At 43.4% G+C, this 25,516-nt stretch overlaps 1 protein-coding gene across 1 annotated transcript in view; it reads left to right on the top strand.

Moving 5' to 3' along the window:
• LOC142558443 (uncharacterized) overlaps positions 1-20,156 on the top strand; it is a 36,892-nt gene extending 16,736 nt beyond the window's left edge. The window contains exons 2-7 of the mRNA XM_075670577.1: positions 1,590-1,801; positions 2,884-3,034; positions 5,117-5,442; positions 10,464-10,691; positions 15,449-16,041; positions 19,911-20,156. Coding sequence (XP_075526692.1) covers positions 2,983-3,034; positions 5,117-5,442; positions 10,464-10,691; positions 15,449-16,041; positions 19,911-20,022 — 1,311 coding nt within the window. The 5' untranslated portion in view covers positions 1,590-1,801; positions 2,884-2,982 and the 3' untranslated portion in view covers positions 20,023-20,156. The remainder of the gene's footprint in view (positions 1-1,589; positions 1,802-2,883; positions 3,035-5,116; positions 5,443-10,463; positions 10,692-15,448; positions 16,042-19,910) is intronic.
• Positions 20,157-25,516: the final 5,360 nt, after the last annotated feature.

Raw genomic sequence — 25,516 nt, forward strand, 5'->3', positions numbered from 1 at the left:
ATATTGTCACATCAAATTACATGACGCATACCTATGTCTTTCTTTGATATCTGACGCAACGTTTTTTGATAACGAGGTCTCTCTAGTCTTCATAGCAATGCCTTCCAGGTATGAAGAGTATAGGAGTGCAGTGAACAGCATAGCGCCTTCTGCTGTCATATTGTGTGATGTGTTCATGATCATGTTCTTCTGTCTCTTCATAACCAATAACAACTTCTACAACCAAAGCAAAAGCAGTTACCATTACTGATATCTTCCTTTGCTTCAGCCATCTTGCTGTTTGTGTTATTTTTGTTTCCATTTTCATGATCATATACTTTGGTTATTCTTTCCTGTTGATGTTCAGTAAGTTTAGCTTATCAAAATTTTTATCTTTTAATTCATAATGACAGTTTTCAGGGAACTGACACTGCAGACAAATGTGTAAAAAGTCATTTACTGTCAGTGAATGCCATTGAAGTATGGAACATTATTTTCGTTATGTGAACATATTATTTATATGCCTCTTTTCAAGCTTCCGTTTCAAGAACTTCACAAGCTGAAAATTTGTGTCATATGTTAAGCATTTTTTTTTAACTCATGGATGTAGTACAGTTAGAACTCGATCTAACATAACCTGATTTTACGAAGTTCCCGAATTAACTTAGGAATTTCCATTCCCTGGCAGGTACCCCTAGGGTTCAATATTGTCATCAACCCGAATTAAGGACATTAACTTGGTCACCAAACCCAATTTAACAAAGCTTTTTCTGAATAAATGAGTAAAAAAGCAGTGATTTCTTTCTAATTTTAACACAGACTGGTTTTTCTTTGAGCGTGCACTCTAACACTATCGCGTTAAAACATCTCGGAGCCATAGTCACTGCTCTATACCTTTATTTTGACGAGGGTGCATGCCGTGTCCACGTATGGAACAATGGACTCAGCAGTCGGTAGCGCTCTTACGTGCCAGATGGCGCTATGGGCGGCGATGGTTGCTTTCATTTTTTTTCATGTTTTAAGCTACAGGTGACATTGATCGTCTCCTCGCAACTTTCTTTCTCGGCCTGCTCGCACAATCACTGCATTCCTTCTCAACATCTTTGCATATTGGCAGCTTGCCATAGCTTTACGTTACTTTTCCCATGCGCAGGCATGGGTTAGCAGTAAATACAATGTTGTAGTAGCTTTTGGGTGTCGCTAAGTTACAGTATTAGATTTTCAAGGACCGAACAATACCTTTCTTCATTTTACGAACTTCCTGATATAACTAGATAATTTGAGCATGTTCATCACTTAGTTAAATAGAGATTCAACTGTATTCTGTATTTGCCTCTGCATTGTTTACATATTTGTAGAAACATGCAACATGAAGGTTTCGAAGCAAATTTTTCACAATGTGCAACTTCGTAACATGAAGGTCTTTGTTCAAACAGGAAGGTTTAACATGAAGGTCAGAATCATAGAGACATACTTTGAACTACTTATGCATTACCTCTTGCCTGTGCTTCTGCATTCTATTACCCTGTATTTGCCAGATATACATGTCCTATGATCAGCCGTCCTACAGGCTGCAGTTGATGCGACCAGTGGCATCCTCTGTCTTGCAGGCTCCACTAGACTACTATAGCACACCTCTCATCATCTCGGTGATGGCTCGTCTACCAGACAAGTAGACCTGCAGTCCTCCCTTTTACCAAATAATGAAGTAATCCAGGCTACTCTGAAATTGCAAACATCAATGAGCATTACACTTTTGGCTACTGCAGCAAGGTCTTCACAAAGACAGGAAGCCTGACCATTCACCTCCGCATCCACACCGGTGAGAAGCCGTTCCAGTGTCACCTGTGCCCGAGGGCCTTCACGCAAAAGGTGACTCTCGTGCGTCACGTGCGAACACACACTGGAGAGAGGCCGTACCAGTGCCGCTATTGCCCCGTGGCTTTCTCACGAAAGCTGCGTCGAAGGAACCACGAGCGCATCGAGCATTCGAAGCAGTTGACTACTTTCTAAAGGGCCTTGCCATATTCTGTCAACATTTTATGCGATGGTTTTAGTCGCTATGACGTTGCCTTTGCCAAATGCTTGTATAATTTTCAAGACAGACTGGAATGTTCCCGTCAGTCATGAAGGTTTCCAGAGCACACAGAGTACATAATCTGAGAGAAAAAGTAAAATATTGTCTCGGCCAGTGAGCTTGTGTATATGTGAGAAGGTGCAGTGAGTACTTCCCCGTAAGAGGGCTCACATTCGTCATTGAAATTTTCATGTGAGTGGCTACGTTACAGCAAAATGTTACTGTTTTGCAGCTCCAGTGCTTTGAGGCACTACGTTTTGAGTGCCACAGGCTTGGTATATGAAATATCCTTCACATGCGGAAAGAATTGCATCGCGTCATGGGGTGCTGTGTTAGCAACCATGCTAGGTAACATGTGCTTACCATTATGCATAAAGACAGTGCGCAGCGTAAATGTCCACCACAGATATGTGAGCTGAAACTTTTGAGAAGAAGCAGGAACACTGTCTCACGTGAGATACTATAAGTATTTTCATAAAGCAAAAGGGAGACAAATATGTAAGTTATACATCAATGTTTCTGCATGTGTCTGTATGCTGCATCCCGGTAATGTCCAAAATATTGTATGACACGTGACTTGAACATTGGCATGGTGCACTTGCACTGCCGTCAGAGGGGTATATGTCTTGCACCACCTTCAGAAAATAAAGTTTGTTAGTAGCACCTGTACCACCTTCTACTACTATGTATCATCTTGATTAGTGCCGTTTCTATGAAGGTTAACCTGTACCAACTATGCGAACTATAAGACCTACTGAGGTCCTAAGTTTCCGAGTGCTTGTCAACTGCGCTGCATACAAAATTGAAGTTCCGAAGGTCGTTTTCAGGTTGGCGGAGGCACTCTGGAAGATCTTTTTTCTCACCAATGTTCAGACACCTGCTGTCACAGCAGGGGGATGTTGTAAGCAATTGCCTCTGCCTTGTGAATGGGTAGACAGTCATTTGGTCACGAAAGAAACCGGCCAAGTGTGAAAAAAGGTATGTGGAAGACGTTGGCCCCCTCCTTTTCCACAGAATGCGTGTCAGCATTTCGCTCACGCTATTCACATAGTGCATAGCTCTTCTGACTTCATCCTTGGAGAAAGCACTGGTCTGTTGCTTAAACACCGGGAAACATTAAATAACAATCTTATGATGGTGTCAGTCAGCCCAATATCAATAGCAAGCCTGTTTCAGTTAACTTCCTGAAGTTACCACTGTCATTCCCACTGCCTTCCCATTTTCACTCAGTGTGCGAACCTCAAACATAGGAAATCTGCTGGTGTCTGCTAAGCATTGAAGAAACACAGTGGAACCTCGATAAACGGAAATCCTTTAAACAGAAGTGCCACTGAAACGGAACACCATGTCCTAATGGTTGGTTGGTTCATATTCATAACACCCTTCAGCTTTGTTTCTCAGTAAGTTGAACTCCTGTTAAATGGAAAAAAATTCCCTGGTTCCCTGAGGTTCCGTTTAAAGGGGGTCAACTGTAGTCTTGATACACTGTTACCAACGTGGTGTTTCTCAGCTACCAAAAATGCCAACATTTATTTACCCTGCAAATGCACAGTGGTTGTACATCCCCGGTGTGTTCTTGCCAAGTGCCATGTGGTCTTGTAACAAACATGAGGCATGAGACTGTCTGAGTGGAATCGCACAGACAACAATTAGTTGCACTGACACGGATGGCAGTAGTGGTAAACAAGTGCATAAAAAATGTTGGGTGTAGTGCTGTGCTTTTTAGGTTTTGGAATGTTTCTCGCTCAGTATTTTTCTTTTATTGGTGTGCTAAAAGGTGTATCATGATAACGGATCCCAGTTGCATGATGAACATGCACAGTCTTTGTCAAAAGTTTATAGGCTACTCGGCACCTTCACGGTATATGTCTTTTGGCTCCGTCTTGTGGTTCCTGTGGTGCTTCTGACACTCCACGCCTTTTAAATGGTAAGCATGAGAGTTCTCTTAATTTTCCCTGGGGCTGCAAATTATGTTATGCCACAGAAACTCCCTTAAACAGCCTGCGATCAGCCTGGTGGTCTGACAATGTATATAGCCTTCAGACTTTTGACAAAGACTGTAGACATCGTGGGCAATGCTGGTAATGTTGTTAACAAAGCAACAAGAACATTCATTAGCAAACAAAGCATTGCAGCCACAGTAGCTCCTTGCAGTCCCTCCCATTTACCCATTTCTTTGTGTACTATCTTTAAACTGGCATACAATCCAAAAGATGTTAAAGTGGCCTCCTTTTGTTTTACACAAAGGTTCGCAGGTCAAAGGTTCAGAGGAAGCACTAAAGCTGTGGTAAACCGTGGTTAAACAAAGGCTGTCTCAAGCTGGACTACTGCTGCTTTTGCTGCTGCTTCCGCGACCACCAATATTTTGACAAAGAGGCTTGTCTTTGTCAGGGCACTGATGAATACAACTCTCCTTGAAGAACTGTTGAAAGACGTTCCTTGTCTGACCATTTTCGGTCACTCCTTTTGTGCTGTAATATAATGCAGTGTCAAGAGTGGGCATGATATTCTCTCTTTTTGTTGGCATGAGGGTGCTACAGGAGAGTAGGGATTGCACATAAACCGAAGTACTACTTCAGGGCGGCACAGCTTTTCTTTCTCTTTTTTTGCTGTCATGTCGTGGGGCTGGAATGTTAACATGAAGGGAATCTGGAAGTTCGTCCATCTTGCTAGCTTAACACAAGCATGCTGCGTATACAGGAATCTAGGTGATGCACTCCAACTCGCTGAACTGTATTATATGTATGTATTGTAGTATTGTATTTATGTACGTAGTATTGGCATGTAAAATGTGCTCAAGTATTGTAGTACCTGGACGTTCTCTGTTCTACAACGGTTTCTATGTGCAGTCAAGGAGCCTATGGCAGCTTTTCGCCTAGAATACCTCCAACATGTCGTGGGAAAATAAAGATTCAGGTTTCGATGTAGCTTGTTGCAATGTGACCGTCCTTGGTAATTGGCAGCTTCACGAGGGCAAGCAACAGTGCTTGCCGGCATGGGACACCGACAGGTGCCGTGTCTTGCTCAAAACTTCTCTCTTTTTTTTTTCTTTCTGTGCAGGCTTCATTGACGTACCTCTCCGGCTGGAGCCGTCCCCTCAACAAGTCTTGAATGAGGGAAGGCATCTGCAGCAGCACCCTGTGTGCAGTGACACAACAACTTCCCTCACAAGCAAGAGAAAGGGCAAGCGACCACACAAGTGCATCTACTGCAGCAAGTTGTTCAAACGGAAGAGCATCCTGGACAAACACCTACCTATCCACACTGGCGAGAAACCATTCTACTGCCACCTCTGTCCCATGAAATTCTCGCGGAAAGACAGCCTTGTGCGCCATGTACGGGTACACACAGGCGAGAAGCCATTTCACTGTCGCTTCTGCCCAAAGGCTTGTGCAGATGAGTCCAATCTGAAGAGGCATGAGGCAACACACACACGGCGGGCTCCTCGTGATGTGTCCCCGAGTGCACTGTAGGTACTGTTAATGTGTTGAACAGTAGATAAGGATGTGTATGAGGCGTGAGCAGCGCTTATCTCCAAACAATAAAAACACCTTATTTCAGTCAAAAATAGAAGTTGCAGACATCAGACTTTGTGTGGTTATTGCCAAAAGCATAATCAACTTCTGTGGCTAGTTTCTTAACATGTGATAAACAAAAAACGGTGTTCAGCCTAAGTTATAATCAAACTACAAAAACCTTGAAACAATGCGGGGTAGATCTGATTAACTTTTGACTACCTGTGGTCTGCTCACAAGCTCGGCACACAAGCATTTTTTACATTCAGTCACCATTAGAATACCCATCGCAGTAGCTGGGAGTTAGGCCTGCAACCTTTAGCTCAGCAGTCGAATGCCACGTGTTCACATTGTGAAGATATGTCTTGGAGTGGACGCGAATGTGAAGAGGTTGTCGGTCATCTTTTTGGGATTTGTGGCTCGTGTTCTTTACTACACAGATCGTGCGCAGAGGTAAAGAAAATTTTGCAAATCTGACGCACAGTTTGGAATGTTTGTTATGTGAAGCTTTTGTGAAGCAGTTCATTAAAATCTATAAGATTGTTAATCTTTGGCAACATGTTTTGCAGCGTGATGATTACGTGCCTGCCCAGAAAATCGGCAGCACGCAGAAATCTCCACCACGTAACCCATCCATAGATTGCGCTGTCTGTGGGATTACCTCAGTTTACTGTTGCACTAGCTATCTACAGTACCGGCCCACATTACTCAGCAAGAAGTTGACTAAGCAGCTGAACACATCAAACCCTAGAAAAGACTGCATCGAAAGCTTTGCATTCATAATAGTGTCATGCAGTTGAAGCCCCATATGTTTTTGTTGCCCTGATTATATTATAGGTACCATTTGTTGCTTCACTGCATAATTCCATAGAGAATAGAGCCAGCCAGCCACTGGCACATCTGTAGAGGTAGTACAGATGCTGGTTTGTTATACGAGTGCTGCCCTGTGTGGGCTGTTGAACAAGACAGCAGCAGCAGCGCCCAGCAGCTCTTTTTTGCGAAAGCCCATCCCCGAACAGTGGGAGGCTGTTCTGTCCAGCTCAAACCCGTGCAACCAACACCAGCTGCTCTGTTGATCGGGTGGGTGACAGCAGCTGTAGTACTCCTGGATTGCACAAGAGGTCCCCCTTCCCACTGGCATGACATGAAAGCAAGAAGCAGGAGCCTTCATCACTCAGGTGTTTTCATTTGTGTTGATGAAATCTTTATTTTCATGCTGTTGGTGGCCGGTGGGCATGTATGGCTTATTTTTCTATTGTCAAACCTGGCCGGTTCTTGCAGCCAAGGTTTCAAATGTATTTATTATTGATGCAAAAGCATCAAATGGCCCATTGAGCGAAAAAGCCGGCATCTGTCCTCTGTAGCAGCAAAACGGCACCTAAACTCGCATCGCCATTGGCTGCAGTGCCATGTCACGAGGTGCACCTTGACAGCACAGCAGGCAGAAGGGAGCGCCTGCTGCCACATTAGCTTGCCAGGTGTGGTGTGAGGGCAGAGGGCTCTGCCGTGACAACACATCACCCTCACTTTCGGCACGGGTGGTCCTCCTCACTGGAGTAGAGGTGTTTGAAGAGTGCGTGAAATGCTATGGCTACATCTGCTGCCCTAACACGCCAGATGTTGTGTTAGGGGAGAGGGCACCTTCCAGTGGGCACCGCCACATAGGCGGCATGTGGCGTTGGCACTGCATGCTACTGCGGCTCGCTGGCTCGGACAGCATGTGTCGTTGTGGCACATTACTCACAGCACAAAACTTGAAGGAGCGCTCAGTGCCATTCAATTGGACAATGCTTTTGCATTCACAATTCGTAAGAAGTGCTTAGATATCCTTGGAAATATTTTTTATTATTTGGTTTGAACACGTATGTGCTCTTGAAAGAGAGGAAAGGGAAAGCAATGAGCAGGCAAAGTATTTATTGAATTTTCTATGTGCATGTGTCCACATAAGCATATGAATATTTTGTATGTACCCATCTCATACGAACTCTGCATAATTACTGTGTGAGTTACCTCTGCAACGTCATCACCCTGAAGCGAATGTGAGCAGGGGTAGCCCTCGTGCCTGCTCTCACCTGCAAGTAGAAGTGAAGGGCTTCATCAACAGCGACGCCACCTATCCCTACTGTATAACCCATAGCACAATTAAGGCACCAATGTGCACCACCTGTTATGGACTTGCCCAGGCAGTGAACATGACGCATCCGGGAGTCCTCGCTCAAGCAATCTGGCCTCCGCATAACCGCGATGCTGACTTCGGCAAGTGGAATCAAGATTCTTGTCATTAGAGAGCCTTACTGGACTTGCATGATGCAGGGTATATACAATAATGTTTTTTTTATTATGCTGTAAGGTAACCCTCCTCGGAAAAAAAAAAAGAAAACAGTATAATATTCTTGAACTCTTGGTAGACATTTCTGCAAAAATGTGCTGTGTATAGAGAGTTCAGTTCTCATTTGTTATCATCCTAATGGTAGACCAAGTTGGTATCATCATTTGTTGGGGAAAATTGTCAATTTAATCCGAAGGTGAAGCATTGAAACCTTCGGAAGGGTTTAGGTTTAGTTTATTGCTTAAGGCGTTTCAGAATGCTCGCGTAATGAGTGTTGCAGGCGTCACATCTTGATGGCATACAAGATGACGCCAAAAGAAAACCGTCAGCATATCATTGTCAACATCCAAAGAAAGGATAACACAAATTTAGCTTGCAGTTTTTGCACGTTCCACTCAGACCGGTATATACACCACAGTGTGGTATGCACACATGCAACTGCTAAGAGGGAGTACTAATGTGTATGTGGTGAAAGACCTTTCACCATGTTCCGTCCTGACCAGACGGGCTTTCAGCAAACCTTAAACTTGATGTCTGTGTGCGCCGTGCGCATACCGACAGTGGAAGCCAGAACGCTGATCTGGCACCCTCAGAGCAGATTGAACAGAGTGTGACAGCGTCCACTTAGGTTCGTCGCTTAATTTTGCAGCTAAACGCAATGCGCAGCTGTGGAGGCATTCTAACCTTTCGCGCATGTGCTGTGTAACTGAAACTGAATTTAACTCTGCTCATTCAGTGGCAAATAAATTTTTGTATGCAATGCATTCCATGTAATAATTTTGTTATCGTTCATGGCGTAAAAGTATGAAGCATATTTTTATGTTAAACTACATAACACATACATATACCTTTCTTTGACATCTGACGCAATTTTTTTTTATAACGAGGTCTCCCTAATCTTCATTTCAATGCCTTCCATGTATGAAAAGAAGTGTAGGAGTGCAGTGAAAAGCATAAGGCCTTCTACTGTCACATTGTATGATGCGTTCGTGATGATGTTCTAGGTGCCTTCATAACCAGTAACAACTTCAACAACCAAAGCAAAAGCAGTTACAATTACTGATATGTTTCTTTGCTTCAGCCATCTTGCTGTTTGTGTTATTTTTGTTTCCATTTTCATGATCATATACTTTGGTTATTCTTTCCTGTTGGTGTTCGGTAAGTTTAGTTTATCAAAATTTTTGTCTTTTAATTCATAATGACAATTTTCAGGGAACTAAAACTGCAGACAAATGTGTAAACAGTCATTTACTGTCAGTGAATGCCATTGAAGTATGGAACATTATTTTCGTTATGTGAACATATTATTTATATGCCTCTTTTCAAGCTTCTGTTTCAAGAACTTCACAAGCTGAAAATTTGTGTCATATGTTAAGCATTTTTTTTTAACTCATGGATGTAGTACAGTTAGAACTCAATCTAACAAAACCTGATTTTACGAAGTTCCCGAATTAACGTAGGAATTTCCATTCCCTGGCAGGTACCCCTAGGGTTCAATGTTGTCATCAACCCGAATTAAGGACATTAACTTGGTCACCAAACCCAATTTAACAAAGCTTTTTCTGAATAAATGAGTAAAAAAGCAGTGATTTCTTTCTAATTTTGACACAGACTGGTTTTTCTTTGAGCGTGCACTCTAACACTATCGCGTTAAAACATCTCGGAGCCATAGTCACTGCTCTATACCTTTATTTAGACGAGGGTGCATTCCGTGCCCATGTACGGAACAATGGACTCAGCAGTCGGTAGCGCTCTTACGTGCCAGATGGCGCTATGGGCGGCGATGGTTGCTTTCATTTTTTTTCATGTTTTAAGCTACAGGTGACATTGATCGTCTCCTCGCAACTTTCTTTCTTGGCCTGCTCGCACAATCACTGCATTCCTTCTCCACATCTTTGCATATTGGCAGCTTGTCATAGCTTTACGTTACTTTTCCCATGCATGGGTTAGCGGTAAATACAATGTTGTAGTAGCTTTTGGGTGTCGCTAAGTTACAGTATTAGATTTTCAAGGACCGAACAATACCTTTCTCCATTTTACGAACTTCCCGATATAACTAAATAATTTGAGCATGTTCATCACTTAGTTAAATAGAGATTCAACTGTATTCTACTGTATTTGCCTCTGCATTGCTTACATATTTGTAGAAATATGCAACATGAAGGCTTCGAAGCAAATTTTTCACAATGTGCAACTTCGTAACATGAAGGTCTTTGTTCTAACAGGAAGGTTTAACATGAAGGTCAGAATCATAGAGATATACTTTGAACTACTTATGCATTACCTCTTGCCTGTGCTTCTGCATTCTATTACCCTTTATTTGCCAGATATACATGTCCTATGATCAGCCGTCCTACAGGCTGCAGTTGATGCGACCAGTGGCATCCTCTGTCTTGCAGGCTCCACTAGACTACTATAGCGCACCTCTCATCATCTCGGTGATGGCTCGTCTAACACACAAGTAGACCTGCAGGCCTCCCTTTTACCAAATAATAGAAGTAATCTAGGCTACTTTGAAATTGCAAACATCAATGAGCATTACACTTGTGGCTACTGCAGCAAGGTCTTCACGAAGACGGGAAGTGTGACCATTCACCTCCGCATCCACACCGGTGAGAAGCCGTTGCAGTGTCGCCTGTGCCCCAGGGCCCTAACGCAAAAGGTAACCGTCATGCATCACATGCGAACACATACTGGAGAGAGGCCGTACCAGTGCCGCTATTGCCCCGTGGCTTTTTCACGAAAGCTGCGTCGAAGGAACCACGAGCGCAGCAAGCATTCGAAGCAGTTGACTACTTTCTAAAGGTTCTTGCCGCATTCTGTCAACATTTTATGCAATGGTTTTAGTCGCTGTGATGTTGCCTTTGCCAAATGCTTGTGTAATTTTCAAGACAGACTGGAATGTTCCCCTCGGTCATGAAGGTGTTCAGAGCACACAGAGCACATTATCTTAGAAAAAGCACAATGTTGCCTCGGCCATTTAGTTTGTATATATGTGAGAAGGTGCAATGAGTACTTCTGCTTAAGAGGGCTAATGTTACTGTTTTGCAGCTCCAGTGCTTTCAGCCACTATGTCTCGTGTGCCGCAGGCTTGGTATATGAAATATCTTTCACGTGCGGCAGGAATTATATCGCACACACGTGCTGTGTTAGCTAGCAACTATGCTAGGTAACATGTGCTTAACATTATGCATAAAGGCAGTGTGCAATATAAAGACAGTGTGCAATGTAGATGTCAACCACAGACATGTGAGCTGAAACTTTTGAGAAGAAGCAGGAATACTGTCTCACGTGAGATACTATTAAGTATTTTCATAAAGCAAAAGGGAGACAAATATCTAAGTGACACATCAATGTCTCTGCATGTGTCTGTATGCTGTATCCCGGTAATGGCCCGCACATTATGTGACATGTGTCTTGAGCATTGGCATAGTGGACTTGCACTCCCGCCAGAGGGGTATATGTCTTGCACCGCCTTCAGAAAATAAAGTTTGTTACTAGCATCCATACCACCATCTACTACTATGTATCATATTGATTAGTGCCGTTTCTACGAAGGTTAACCTGTACCAACTATGCGAACTATAAGACGTACTGTGCTCGTAAGTTTTCGAGTGCTTGTCAACTGCACTGCGTACACAATTGAAGTTCCGAAGGTCATTTGCAGGTTGGCGGAGGCACTCTGGAAGATCTTTTTTCTCACCAATGTACAGACACCTGCTGTCACAGCAGGGGTATGTTGTAAGCAATTGCCTCTGCCTTGTGAATAGGTAGACAGTCTTTTAGGCACGAAAGAAACCGGCCAAGCATAGAAAAAGGTATGTGGGAGACATTGGCCCCCTCCTTATACACAGAATGCGTGTCAACATTTTGCTCACGCCGTTCATGTAGCATAGCTCTTCTGACTTCATCCCTGGAGAAAGCACCGATCTGGCTTTTAAACACCGCAAACTTTAAAATTGCAATCTTTTGGTGGTCTTAGCTCTAAATCAATAGCAAGCTTGTTTGAGTTAACCTTCTGAAGTTACCTCTGTCATTCCCACTGCCTTCCCATTTTTACTCAGTGTGCGGGCCTCAAATGTAGGAACTGTGCTCTACAAGACATGTACAAGCCAGCTACAGAAAGTGCGAGATTATATGTTTCAGAAATCTGCTGGTGTTTGCTAGTCATTGAAGAAATACAGTGGAATCTCTATAAACGGAAATCGCCTAAACGGAACTACCACTTAAATGGAGCACCATGTCCTCATGGCTGCTTGGTTTGTATTCATAACACCCTTCAGCTTTGTTTCTCAGTATGTTGAACTCCCGTTAAATGGAAAAAATTTCCCTGGTTCCCTGAGGTTCCGTTAAAGGGGGTCAACTGTAGTCTTGATACACTGTTACCAACGTGGTGTTTCTCAGCTACCAAAAATGCCAACATTTATTTACCCTGCAAATGCACAGTGGTTGTACATCCCCGGTGTGTTCTTGCCAAGTGCCATGTGGTCTTGTAACAAACATGAGGCATGAGTCTGTCTGAGTGGAATTGCACAGACAACAATTAGTTGCACTGACATGGATGGCAGTAGTGGTAAACAAGTGCACAAAAAATATTGGGTGTAGTGCTGTGCTTTTTAGGTTTTGGAATGTTTCTCGCTCAGTGTTTTTCTTTTATTGGTGTGCTACAAGGTGTATCATGATAACGAATGTTAGTTGCATGATGATCATGCACAGTCTTTGTCAAAAGCTTACTGGCTACTTGGCACCTTCACGGTATATGTCTTTTGGCTCCGTCTTGTGGTTCCTGCGGTGCTCCAGACACTCCACACCTTTTAAATGGTGAGCACAAGAGTTGTCTTAATTTTCCCTGGGGCTGCAAATTATGTTATGTCACAGAAACTCCCTTAAACAGCCTGCGATCAGCCTGGTGGTCTGACAATGTATATAGCCTTCAGACTTTCGACAAAGACTGTAGACATTGTGGGCAATGCTGGTAAAGTTGTTAACAAAGCAACAAGAACATTCATTAGCAAACAAAGCATTGCAGCCACAGTAGCTCCTTGCAGTCCCTCCCGCTTACCCATTTCTTTGTGTACTATCTTTAAACTGGCATACAATCCAAAAGATGTTAAAGTGGCCTCCTTTTGCTTTACACAAAGGTTCGCAGGTCAAAGGTTCAGAGGAAGCACTAAAGCTGTGGTCAACCATGGTTCAACAAAGGCTGTCTCAAGCTGGACTACTGCTGCTTTTGCTGCTGCTGCTGCGACCACCAATATTTTGACAAAGAGGCTTGTCTTTGTCAGGGCACTGATGGATGCAACTCTCCTTGAAAAACTGTTAAAAGACATCCCTTGTGTGACCATTTTTGAACACTCCTTTTGTGCCGTAACATATGGCAGTGTCAGGAGTGGACACGATTTTCTCTCTTTATGTTGGCGTGAGGGTGCTACAGGAAAGTAAGAATTGCACAAGAACAGAAGTACTGCTTCAGGGTGGTGCAGCTTTCTTTTTTTTTTTTAATGCTATCATTTCATGGAGCTGCAATAATAGCATAAAGGTAATCTGGGAGCTCGTCCGCCTTGCTAGCTTAACACAAGCATGCTGCGTATACAGGAAACTAAGTGACACATTCCAACTCGCGCAGTTGTATCTTATCAGCAAATGTTGCTTCAAAGAGAGCCTGCTGTATGATTGTAATGATTTTCGGGTAGCATAGTGATGTTCTGAGCAGCAATCTGAACATTAACTTCTTGTGCATAAACCCCAAAGAAAAAAAATGAAGTTAGGAAATAGACGAATACAGGACTGGTGTGGCAAGTACAATGAAAGTGCATTAATTGGAGGTCACTTGGAGATGTTTTTGTTTGTGTTTGAGAACCTGACATTTGTTTCTCCTTGAGTGGACTTACTGGATGACAATTCTGGCAATTATTATGTGATTGGTGTGCAGAGAGTGTTTGTGATATTTTCTAGCATTGAGCATATTTTACGACATATCAGAAAAGTGAATTTGGTGAAAGTTCATTTTGGTTTGTCCGCTTAGAACAACATTCTTGTTTTTCAGAAGTCATTTGCTCTTGATGTGCACTACATGGTTGTAATTTCTGTCAACTGCTCTCAGTTTTCTAGGTGCTTAATATGTTGGCGTAAATTTTGTGCCCCACTTCAGATGCAAAATGTTTTATTCCAAAATATGACATTCTTTCTCATAATCGAAACTTCACTTTTTGAAGCTTGGTGCTTTTAACACTCTTGGTGACCCACCAGGCTTTAAGAGGTTAACAGTGTTTGAAGCAGAGAATTGTCGGTGTAGCCAGTGTTTCAACAGGATTTCGGGGTGGTGCTACCGTGAGTGCAATGACTGCTTTCCTTGGCATTGTTTACATAGACGTACTCTTTAGCTGCAACAGCGAGCTGGTAAGAGTGCACTAGGTGCCCACTGTACTAACCCAATAGCTATGGCATTGTACTGCTGAGCTGGAGGCTTGCAGATTCGATCCCAGACATGGCAGCCGCATTTCAATGGAGGCAAAATGCAAGAGCGCTTGTGTACTAAGATTTAGGGTCACATTGAGAACCCCCATATGGCCAAATTATTAAGGACTACCCCCTCCCTACGACGTGCTTCATAATCAGATCATCCCTTTGACATGTGAAACCCCAGAATTTTAAAGTAAACTGTGCGAGGTGTTCAACTTTGCTACTTTCTGTTACTGCTTTAGTCTGTCATGACAAGTCATGGTGGCAGCTTTACCTGGAACACGCTCACAAGTCTTCTATGGGAAGCTTGGTTAACGTAAAGGCCACTCGGTTTTGTATAATGTAAGGGGTGAAACGATAAAACAACAGAAAAGCATAAATTTATGCCATGTCAGTGCAAAAAAGGTTATTCACTGTATTTTGTGAAAATGTAATATGAGCAGACTGTGCTGTTGATGTGGCAGAAATGTTATTCTACACTCCCTGCACAGGTACGGATGGGTGCAGGAGACATTCGCACAGGCGAACTGTTGGGAGAACCCAAGCAAATAGCTAGTGCAGTGATATCTGTTAACAGAGTAGTACATTATATCATGTTCAAATCAGGGGAGCTGCACAGCTTCAAGAATGGAGGGACCTTTCCTACCAAGCCACTGCCATAACCTGTCATCTGCATTACCTGTACTTGATTACCTTTTGCACCACCACATGGTAAACATGTCTCCAAGACACTATAGAAATCACTGTCTCCGCCTGGAGACAAATGGCAGAGCATTTCATAAAGTAAAATAGTCAAGATTGTGTTTCTTCTTTCTTTCTTTAATTTAACAGTGCATATCCTGTGAAAATTGCCTTATTCTGTGCGCAAGTCACATACATTGGTCACCTAACTTAAATACATGCCTAATTCTTTAAGTTAAAAATGTGTATATATACCTTAATTATAGTGTCACCTATTGTTCAATAGAATATTGTATATGTTATTGGTATGTAAAATGTGCTTAAGATGGTGTAGTACCTGGACGTTCTCTGTTCTACAACGGTTTCTATGTACAGTCAAGGAGCCTGTGACAGCTTTTTGCTTAGAATACCTCCAACATGTCGTCGGAAAATAAAGATTCAGGTTTCGATGTTGCTTGTTGCAATGTGACCGTCCTTGGTAATTGGCAGCTTCACGAGGGCAAGCAACAGTGCTTGCCGGCATGGGACACCGACAGGTGCCGTGTCTTGCTCAAAACTTCTCTATTTTTTTTTTTTTCTTTCTGTGCAGGATTCATTGATGTACCTCTCCAGCTGGAGCCATTCCCTCAACAAGGCTTGAATGAGGGAAGGCATCTGCTGCAGCGTCCTGTGTGCAGTGACCCAACAACTTCCCTCACAAGCAAGAGAAAGGGCAAGCGACTACACAAGTGCATCTACTGCAGCAAGGTGTTCAAACAGAAGAGCACCCTGGACAAACACCTACGTATCCACACTGGCGAGAAACCATTCTGCTGTCACCTCTGCCCCATGAAATTCACGCAGAAAGAGGGCCTTGTGCGCCATGTACGAGTACACACAGGCGAGAAGCCATATCACTGTCGCTTCTGCCCAAAGGCTTGTGCAGATGAGTCCAATCTGAGGAAGCACGAGGCAACACACGTACGGCAGGCTCCTCGTGATGTGTCCCCGAGTGCACTGTAGGTACTGTTAATGTGGTGAGCAGTAGATAAGGATGTGTATGGGGTGTGAGCAACGCTTATTTTTTAAGCTTAAAAACATCTTATTTGAGTCAAAAATAAAAGACATCAGACATTGCAGACATCAGAATTTGTATGGTAATTGCGAAAAACATAATCAACTTCTGTACTTAGTTTCTTAAATAATTACTTTAGTGCATATGGTTCCATTTGCGGAAGTGCATGATGGCAGTTGAGGCTCAATACATCACCACTAAGTACAAATATTAATTCAGCAGTGTTTCTGTATGCACCGGCATGGATCATGCATAGCTGTTGGTCAAAAGACAGTGATAGCAAGGTATGTTTAGATCCTTACATGATAGTGTAGAATTAAGTCAGTTTTGCATGAGATTTCACATAACTCAACAGGATTACGGAAGATTTAGGGGTGGAATACCACTCCGAGTCTGTAAACATTAACACTCGGAAATATTTTCTTTTACAGCGAAGCTGTATACCTGTACCCCCCAAGGAAATTTTCGTGTCGTAAGCAAAAAACTCCCCATATGTGGGCCGATCCCGGAAGTGGTGCAATGCCAGGCTGACCTACTGCAAAGTTGAGGCAGGCGTTAAGCACTCCCCATCTGTGGGCCGATCCCGAAGATAGTGCGATACTGGCTCGATCCGCTGCGGAGGTGAAGCAGGCATTAAGCACTCCCCATACGTGGGCCGATCCCGGAAATGGTTTAATGCCAGGCAGACCCGCGGCGGAGGTGAAGCAGGCATTAAGCATTCCCCATAGGTGGGCCAATCCCGAAGATAGTGTAATGCCAGGCAGACCCGCGGTGGAGATGAAGCAGGCGTTAAGCACTCCGCATACGTGGGCCGATCCCGAAGATAGTGTGGTACCGGCTCGATCGGCTGCGGAGGTGAAGCAGGCATTAAGCACTCCCCATAGGTGGGCCAATCCCGAAGATAGTGTAATGCCAGGCAGACCCGTGGAGGAGGTGAAGCAGGCGTTAAGCACTCCCCGTACGTGGGCTGATCTCGAAGATAGTGCGATACCGGTTCGATCCGCTGCGGAGGTGAAGAAGGCATTAAGCACTCCCCATAGGTAGGCCAATCTCGAAGATAGTGTAATGCCAGGCAGACCCGCGGCGGAGGTGAAGCAGGCGTTAAGCACTCCCCATACGTGTTGATTGTAACCGTCCTATGTCCTGAAAAGTAATCTGCATTACCTTTTGTGCATAAGCCACGAAAAAAGGGATGAAATCACGAAATTGACAAATACAGGGCTGGAGTGGCACATACAAAGAATGTGCATTAATTGGAGGCCAATTGGAGATGTTGCTTGTGTTTGAGGAGCTGACATTTGTTTGTCCTGCAGTGGACTTACTGGATGATGATGGTGACAGTGATTGTGCGACTGGTGTGCACAGAGTGCCTGTGATATGTTCTAGTATTGTGCATGTTTCACAATATGTTGCAAAAGGGAACTTGGCAAAACTTTATTTTTGTTTGTCTTCTTAAACAATGTTCAGCGAGAGACCATCTTTTCTTGGGGTATTCTACCTTGTTATAATTTCTTTCACGTGCCTCAGTGCTTAATATTTCTGTGTAAATTTTACACCACACTTCAGATGTAAGATATTTTCTTCCATATTATGATGATCTCTTCCACAAATAAAAGCCTCTTCACTCTATTGTAATTTGGCCTGCTAATATTTTGTGTGACCCACCATGATTTAGGTTATTAACATCGTTTAAACAAGAAATGTTGCTCGAGCCATAGTTTTGAGGTTGCTACTACCCCCTCGAGGGCAACTGACTGCTTTCCTTCATATCGTTGAAATCTGCCTCCACCACCCCAAATGTGTTGTGGCATTAAGTGTCGTGGGCAAATGTGTTGTGGCATTAATGTTCAAAAAAAAAAGAGGGAGTCTTTTGGTGCAACAGCGAACTGGTAGAAAAGTGCATGAGGAGCTCACTGAGGTAGCCCAGTGGCTATGGCTGCGCTGCAGAACTTAAGGTCGTGTGTTCAGCCTCAGCCGCAGCAGGTGCATTTCGATGGAAGGGTGGGTGGGGAGGGGGGGGGGGGGCAAATGCAAGCATGTTCACGCACCTAGACATAGGTGCAGGTTAGAAACACCCAGTTGGTCAAAATTATGCTTGAGTTCCCCCACTATGGCATGCTTCATAAGCAGATCCTGGTTTTGGCACATGAAACCCCAGGACTTCAAAATAAAGTGTGTGAGGTATTCTGCTTTGCTACTTTCTGCTGTTATTTCAGTCTGGCGTAACAAGTCGTGATGGCAGTTTTACTTGGAAAGGCTCACAACAAGTTTTCTATGTAAAGCTTGGCACGGTTTATGTGAAGACCACTCGGTTTGGTATTATGTTAGGGGTGAATAATAAAATAACAAGAAAGCTTAAACTTATGCCAAGTTAATAGAAAAAAAGTTGTTTACTGTATATTGTGAAAATCTAATATGAACAGAATGTTGTTGATTTGGCAGAAAATGTCATTTTATAATGGCTGCAGAGATACAAATGGGTGCAGGAGACATTTGCACAGGTGAACGGTTGGGATGCTCCAAACAAATGGCTATTGCACTGATACCTGTTGGCTGGGTTGTACTGTGTATTGTGTTCAAATCAAAGGAGCCTCGAAGTCCCGAAAATGGAGGGACCTTTCTAACCAAGCAATTTCTATAACCTATCTTTCAACCCTGTAACCTGTACTTTATTACCTTTTGTACTAGCACACGGTAAACATGTCTTGTAAATACTATCTACATCAATGTTGCTGCCTGGATACAAATGCCAGAGCATTTTGTAAGCGAATATTAGTCTATGTTTTTTTTTTTTTTTGTTGCTGCTTTTGCATCTTTCTTTCCCCATTTTTATCCCCAAGTCCTGACACTGAGATCTGCATGCATGCATTGTCACCTTTCGTGAAATGTTGCAGTACCATTGTTACATGGAATACTTTAAATGTTGTGCATTAAATACTTAACCAACATTCTTATATTCATTATGACAGTGCATTTCATTTGAAATTTCTTACATGCTGCATGCAAGTCATACAAATTTGGTCATTTACCTTGCAGAAATGCATAATTCTTTAACCCCTTCAGTCACGAATTACGATCGACTGTCGATAAATGTGTTAAATTTGCATAATTTTATGCTGAGGTGCCGGATACTCCATAGAAAGCAAGTTATGGGGGGATGAGACTGACTCTCTTCATTTTATAGAGACCCATCATAATTACGTAGTAATTAAATATTCACTTATTGCACAGTCAGTCATGCTACTTTTCTTCATTGAAAATATTCAATCAGCGGCCTCAATGACTCGCACAAGTTAATTTTTGGGTGCAAGCCTTGCGACAAGGAAAAAAAGAATATCTTTCGCAATTACTACCCAAACGCCCCACTTCAAATGTTCCTTCAAACAAGATAGTGCCTTCACCAAAGCGGTCGTCTGAAGTGGCACATTTCACTAAGTGAAATGGCTGTACTTCAATAAAGCATAATGTTCAATTTACTGAAAGCTCAATGTTCTTTGTCTATTCCTTGCAATCACTGCACAGTAATGACAAAAATAAGTTGCGTCCACAAATATGTACGCCGGGACTGAAAGGGTTATGTCAGAGATGTGTACATGTACCTTAACTATAGTGTTACCTACTTCCACAGTCTCCATGAGCACTCAAGGAGCCTGTGACAGCTTTTTGCCTTGAAGACCTCCAATGTTTCGTTGGGAAATAAAGGTCCTAGTTCCTATGTAACTTGTCACAATGTGACCTTTCATTGACAACTGATAGCAAGGAAACAAGTGCTGTGTGTTGCTCAAAACATGCAAATTGTTTTTGTTTGTACAGACTTCATCAACATACCTTTGAAGTTGGAGCTTCCCCATCAAGAAGACCTGAGCAAGGGAAGGGATCAACTGCAGGCTTCCGAGTGCAGCGGCAGTGCAACTTCCCACACTAACAAGAGAAAGCGCAAGAAACCGCGCAAATACCCGTCCAAGTGCAGCTACTGCAACAAAGTGTTTGATCACAAAAGCAGTATGGACAAACACCTACGTACCCACACTGGCGAGAGACCATTCTCCTGCCAGCTCTGTCCCATGAAATTTACCCAGAAACAGAGCGCTGTGCGCCATATGCGAACACACACAGGCGAGAGGCCATTTCAGTGTTGCTTCTGTCCAATGGCATTCAACAGCAAGTGGGATCAGAAGAAACATGAGGGGATACACACACGGCGAGCTCCTCAGATTGTGTCCCTGTGTGTGCCATAGAACTGGTCATGTGGTGAGTGGTAGAAAATAGGACGTGCTGGATATGTGAGTGGCACCCATCTCAAAGTGTTAAAAACATCTGAATTGAGACAAAAATAATAAAGGTTGCAGACGTCAGAATTTGTATGGTATAATTGCCAACAAGGTCATCAACTTCTGTACTCAGTTTCTTATATGTGATTACTTTAGCACACATGTTCCAGTTGTGCAAGTGCACTAAGATGACATTCAGGCCTAAAGACATATTCGGTAAGTACGCATATAATTAACTCAGCTGTGTTCCTGCAAGCATTTGCATTGACCAGTACTGCTGTTGGTCAAAAGCTGGCTGGAGCAAGGTGGTTAACCGAGGGGCCTGATTTTTTTTAGTCATATCATAAGAAGCCAACAAACACTGACACCAAGGACAACATAGGGTAAATGGGAAATTACTTGTGCTTAATAAATGAAATAAACGATAAATTAATAAAAATGAAAGTGGATGAAAAAACAAAGTAACCTTTTTTGGATCCTTGCTGAGGCGACACCTTGTAAGATTTGGTTTCGGAGGGACTCATCATGCCAAGCATTGAATGCGCAAGCAGGCGCTGACCTTTGTAGCACAGTGACGAAGTCTTGGAAAGCTTCCTCTGGCTACTGTCTTCTGTCCCGGAAAATAATACGGTACCTATACTAGAGGCTCTGTACTCTCTTCGTAGTGACGCTTGAAAATACGAAGAATATCTTTGAATGTTGCAGTTGTTGGGTCAGTTAGCGATGCCAGGTCATAGTAGAAACGCTGCCCCTCGAAGCAAAAAATTACTGAGCAAAATGGCCTTCTTTCTCTCGTCTGCTAGTGCCTTGCATCCAGTTGCCTGGAGAAATGCGTGAAAGGAACGCTTCCATGTCGACCATGGTACAGAAGGAGTATCGGGCAATGCAGGGAAAGGTGGCAGCGGAGATGCGAATGCCCTGCAGGGCACGAAGAACAAAAAGTTGCCATTAGTGGAGCAGAAGTAAAAGTAGCGGTAGCGTCTTGCATGCTAGGGGTAGACAGTTCACACTATGAACTGGTCACCAAGCTTTTGTTACATTACTGTCTTCAAAGGATCCATTAAGGATTTAGAGGTGGAATGCAAGATTACTGTATTGCACTTCTGCCATTGAGTACTGCAAGCATGACCAAAATGTCATTGCGAATGCATTAATTGTCATGCCTACCTGTTCCTCCTGAATCTGAACCAGCACTAGATGAGGAAATAGTGCCTTTGGTTTCATCATGCATTACAAAGGAAGCGTTCCAAGCAGCTACTCAGGCTGATCTGGTTTGCCAAGCATTAAAAGAAAAAATAGTCAAAGGGTGGAGAAATGCTGCAGATCTTCCGCCAGAATCACAGGCATATGCTTCCGTATAGTCTGAATTATTCTATGTGGATAATCTGCTTTTCCGAGGAGAACATATTGTTCCTCCTGCATCCTTGCATCAGAAACTCCTGTCTATTGCTCATGAGGGTCATTTAGGCTAAAGTTTCATGTTGGTCTTGTTGGTATATCATGACATTGATCATGATGGAGGCAAAAGGCGTAGCGTATCAGAAAGAGGACAGAATAAGAACACAGATGACACACACGTTCGGCGCTAAACATGTGTGCCTGTGTTTTTGTTTTGTCGTGTTTCTAATGCGCTATGCCTTTTGCTGTCATTTAGGCATCACTAAAACAAAGCTCAGACTGAGAGTCATCTACTGGTGGGCCTCACATGGATAGACAATTAAGTTGAGTAACTTTTAAGAAACTGCTTTGTTTGTCAACATGCAGATAAATCTGCCAAACCATCTTTTGCTCCACTACAACTTGTCGAATGGCTGTTAAGACCATAGGAGAAATTAGCCATAGACATAATAGGTCCTCTTGATCATGCTCCAAAGTGTGCGCATTATGCTTTAGCCATTGTTGATTATCATTCTAAGTGGCCCGAAGTTGCTTTTATGCCTTCAGTCGCATCCGAAGCCATCATGTGCAGTCTTATTTTCATATTCAGTAAAGAAGGATTTCCTGATACCATAGTGTCCGACAATGGGCCCCAGTTTGTTTCTGCAGAATTTCAGAAGTTCCTGAAGGAAAGAGGCATTAAGCATTTCTCGTCTTCTCTTTACGACCCACTAGCAAATGGCCAGGTAGAAAGATTCAACCATGCCCTCAAAGAATTATACAGATTGCTATTTAGAAGATCTTGTCAGGAGATCTTGTCCAAGTACGTGTCTCGCGAAAGTCTGGTCCTAAATACTGTCCATTCAAGATTTATCGTAGGGTAGGTCAAAATACTTCCAGCTTGAAAATCGCAAGCATTGGATGCTTCCAAACTGATGAAAAACCATGTATGACAGGATGCTCTTGAAAGCTTAGTCGAAAGGAGTCATTTCAATTACTACTCATCCCTTGATGATAATTTCCCACCCTTTCTTCCAGTTCCAACTGGTACAGGTTTTCCTGCACTACCCACTTCATTACAACCTCCTGTTTCACCCCCCACGACCGGGTTCATCTCATGCAGAAGAATCTCTTGAGCTTGTGTCCGACACTCCGTTGCAGCAGAAGGCTCCTGAAGGAACTCGGGCCACCTACACACATTCTAGCTCATCTACGAGTAATAATTCCTCTAGTCATTCTCCACCACAACCATCTCCACGCAGGACTACACGTAGTAAACAACCTTCAACATGGTTTAGGGAAGTCTCAAAATAGATACGGTTTTGGTTTTCTTGGAAACATTTGCACCATGCTTTTCCATTTAGCAGTCCTACTCACAAATTTATGCTTACTGGTAAGATTTTTCAGGTTGCTATGATTAGTTGTTACCATAACGTTGCGGCTTTCGGCCTTTCAGGAACTGGACAGGTTCCTATTCCCATGTTCTACAGAGGTTTCAACTCTCCCATGCGAATTCGGCTCTTATGCCAAAAATCTCTTTCCTCACATATTTGTTAGGTAAATAGCATCCAAGTAGTATCCTCACAGGGGCCACTCCTTGCATTCTTGCAGTGTAAACGTACACTATGCACATACTAAAATACATGACCGCCACAGAGCTGTCTCAACTTGGGCTCATAGTGAGTGAGCCACACATCCGTTTTGTCCAAGGGTGCGCATGTTTGCGTTGTCCATTTTTATCTTGTATTGAGTGAATTCTATTATCATGTGTGGTGTGTATTTGCAAGTATGCATCCGTTCATTGCCTCCCCAAGAAGGGTACTTTTGTGAACTTCTGTGCTGTGTGATATGCAATATATAGGTTCTATTCATTTTCTATTCCTTACATTTCATGCTTTCTTCCTTGAAAAAGAAATATGGGGAAACAGATGCGTGCTTTCAAAAAAAGAAAGAAAGAAAGAAAAGTGTGTGATAGGTACATATACCTGAATTTTTTACTGCATAAAGATGCCATCCCCTAAACACTTCAGTGTTACCGTGCTAACGTGATAGTCGCAACTCATTTCCAAGTTAACTACATGTGGCATGTAGTGGGTCGCATTTCCACTGCATTTATTTTCCATTTGTAAAACGGCAACAAAAGGTGTAAATGACGCCACTCCATAACTTGTACAAGTTGGAAAATGTATCTATTGTATAATGGCTTACAATTCTGTTTCTTTAATTGCTCTTGCTTTTCTTGAGCGAGGAGAGCGAGGGGCGCATTTCTTTTAAGGGAGAGGTGATGTGATACCCTGTTTCTACTTCGTAATGGTTGTGACCGCTAGCGCCACTCCGCGCCCAATGCTGTAAGTGTACACTGTATATATGTTTTCTTAGTTTGTTCTTTATTTTATGGTCAGGTCCCGCCTTCTTTATTCTATGATTTGGTCATAGCACAAGTTGGTTCTTTATTCCATGATAGCACACTCAGCCGTCCGAGCCGGCTGAGTGTGCTCACAGCCGACAAAACCGTGGCATGTGTGTGCTAAACGTTTCAGCCTCAAAAACTAGGGATTGGAGGCGAAGACGATTTAAGGCACCGGCGAGTTCGCGCCTTCGACGCGTACGCGCCCTTTCGCTAAAATTCTAATGTGCAACCGCAACTTCCTCACTGAGGACTTTTCTCTTCCCCCCCCCCCACTTTTTTTTTTTTGCAAGTGTTGCTGCGTGATGCGTTGGCAAGCTTCGCTAACACATCTGCCCATTCGAAAGTGTTCGGCACCTCTTGTCCGCCAGCACGCCCAGAAAAGCTCCATCGCTGTTAGCATCAAACAACGCAAGCGTGGAGGAAGCGTTTGTTTACTTTCCTGTGGTGTTTTGTGTTTTGCCTATTTAAACCTTCTTGCAACTTTTCGCATATTTGTCGTCGTGCTTGTGAGTTCCAAGATGTGAGCGAAAGCTTGTGTGCTTGAGGTGCCGGCTGCTTCCCGTCGTGTGGCTAGTGAGAGTATCATCCGCTCCACTTTTGCGCACTCGGCCAAACGGCGGCAACCAGCGAGTCAGCGATGACAGCGAACGCAAAGCTTCTTAATTTTTGCAACGTCGAGTTCCACGGTATTCCACGACGGATGCGTATCTTGTCTCTCAGCTTCTGAATCTGATGGATTGAGAGCCCGCTTTCTCGGCCTTCCCAGAGAGGTTGGCCACATTTCAAGGGCCCCTAATTTTTTTCTTTAGGTCTGTTTCTTGGCTTTTCAGGTGCCCACGAATGCCGGTCTCCGGTCCCTCCAGGGTCGGCTAGCCGCCTGACTCGGTGCCCCGGGAGCTAGCAACTTCCCCATGGTGTAAAAGCTCCCTAAAGGGAGGCGCTCGGCCTTACAGATAAAACCATTCGTCTGAGCCAGTTCGAAATTTCGCAGGAAGAACTGCGTGGTATGTACAGTAGATGCGCCCAGGTGTTGCTTGTAAGACGGAACCCATATTGCTATCGACGATATCGTGAGATGCAAATTTGAATAGTAACAGAGTATCCTTTCAACATGTTTGCTGAAGCTATAACGGGGTGCTAGCAACCAGATTTAACAGCCTCTTTCGGTGGTACTCTGCTGCCACCCACTTTGTGAGCATTTGTTTTGCTTATAATGGCACGAGTACATGTTATAAGATGTAAATTTGAAAGCTTCAGATGGGCGGCAGGATGAGCAAAACAATCACAAGGTAAGAGCGGGAGTCAACGTTTTGACAAGTGGACTTGTAGGTAGGGTTCTGAAGGGGAGCGGGGGTAAGGCG

Source organism: Dermacentor variabilis, chromosome 9 (genome assembly GCF_050947875.1).
Source record: "Dermacentor variabilis isolate Ectoservices chromosome 9, ASM5094787v1, whole genome shotgun sequence".
NCBI lineage: Eukaryota > Metazoa > Arthropoda > Arachnida > Ixodida > Ixodidae > Dermacentor > Dermacentor variabilis.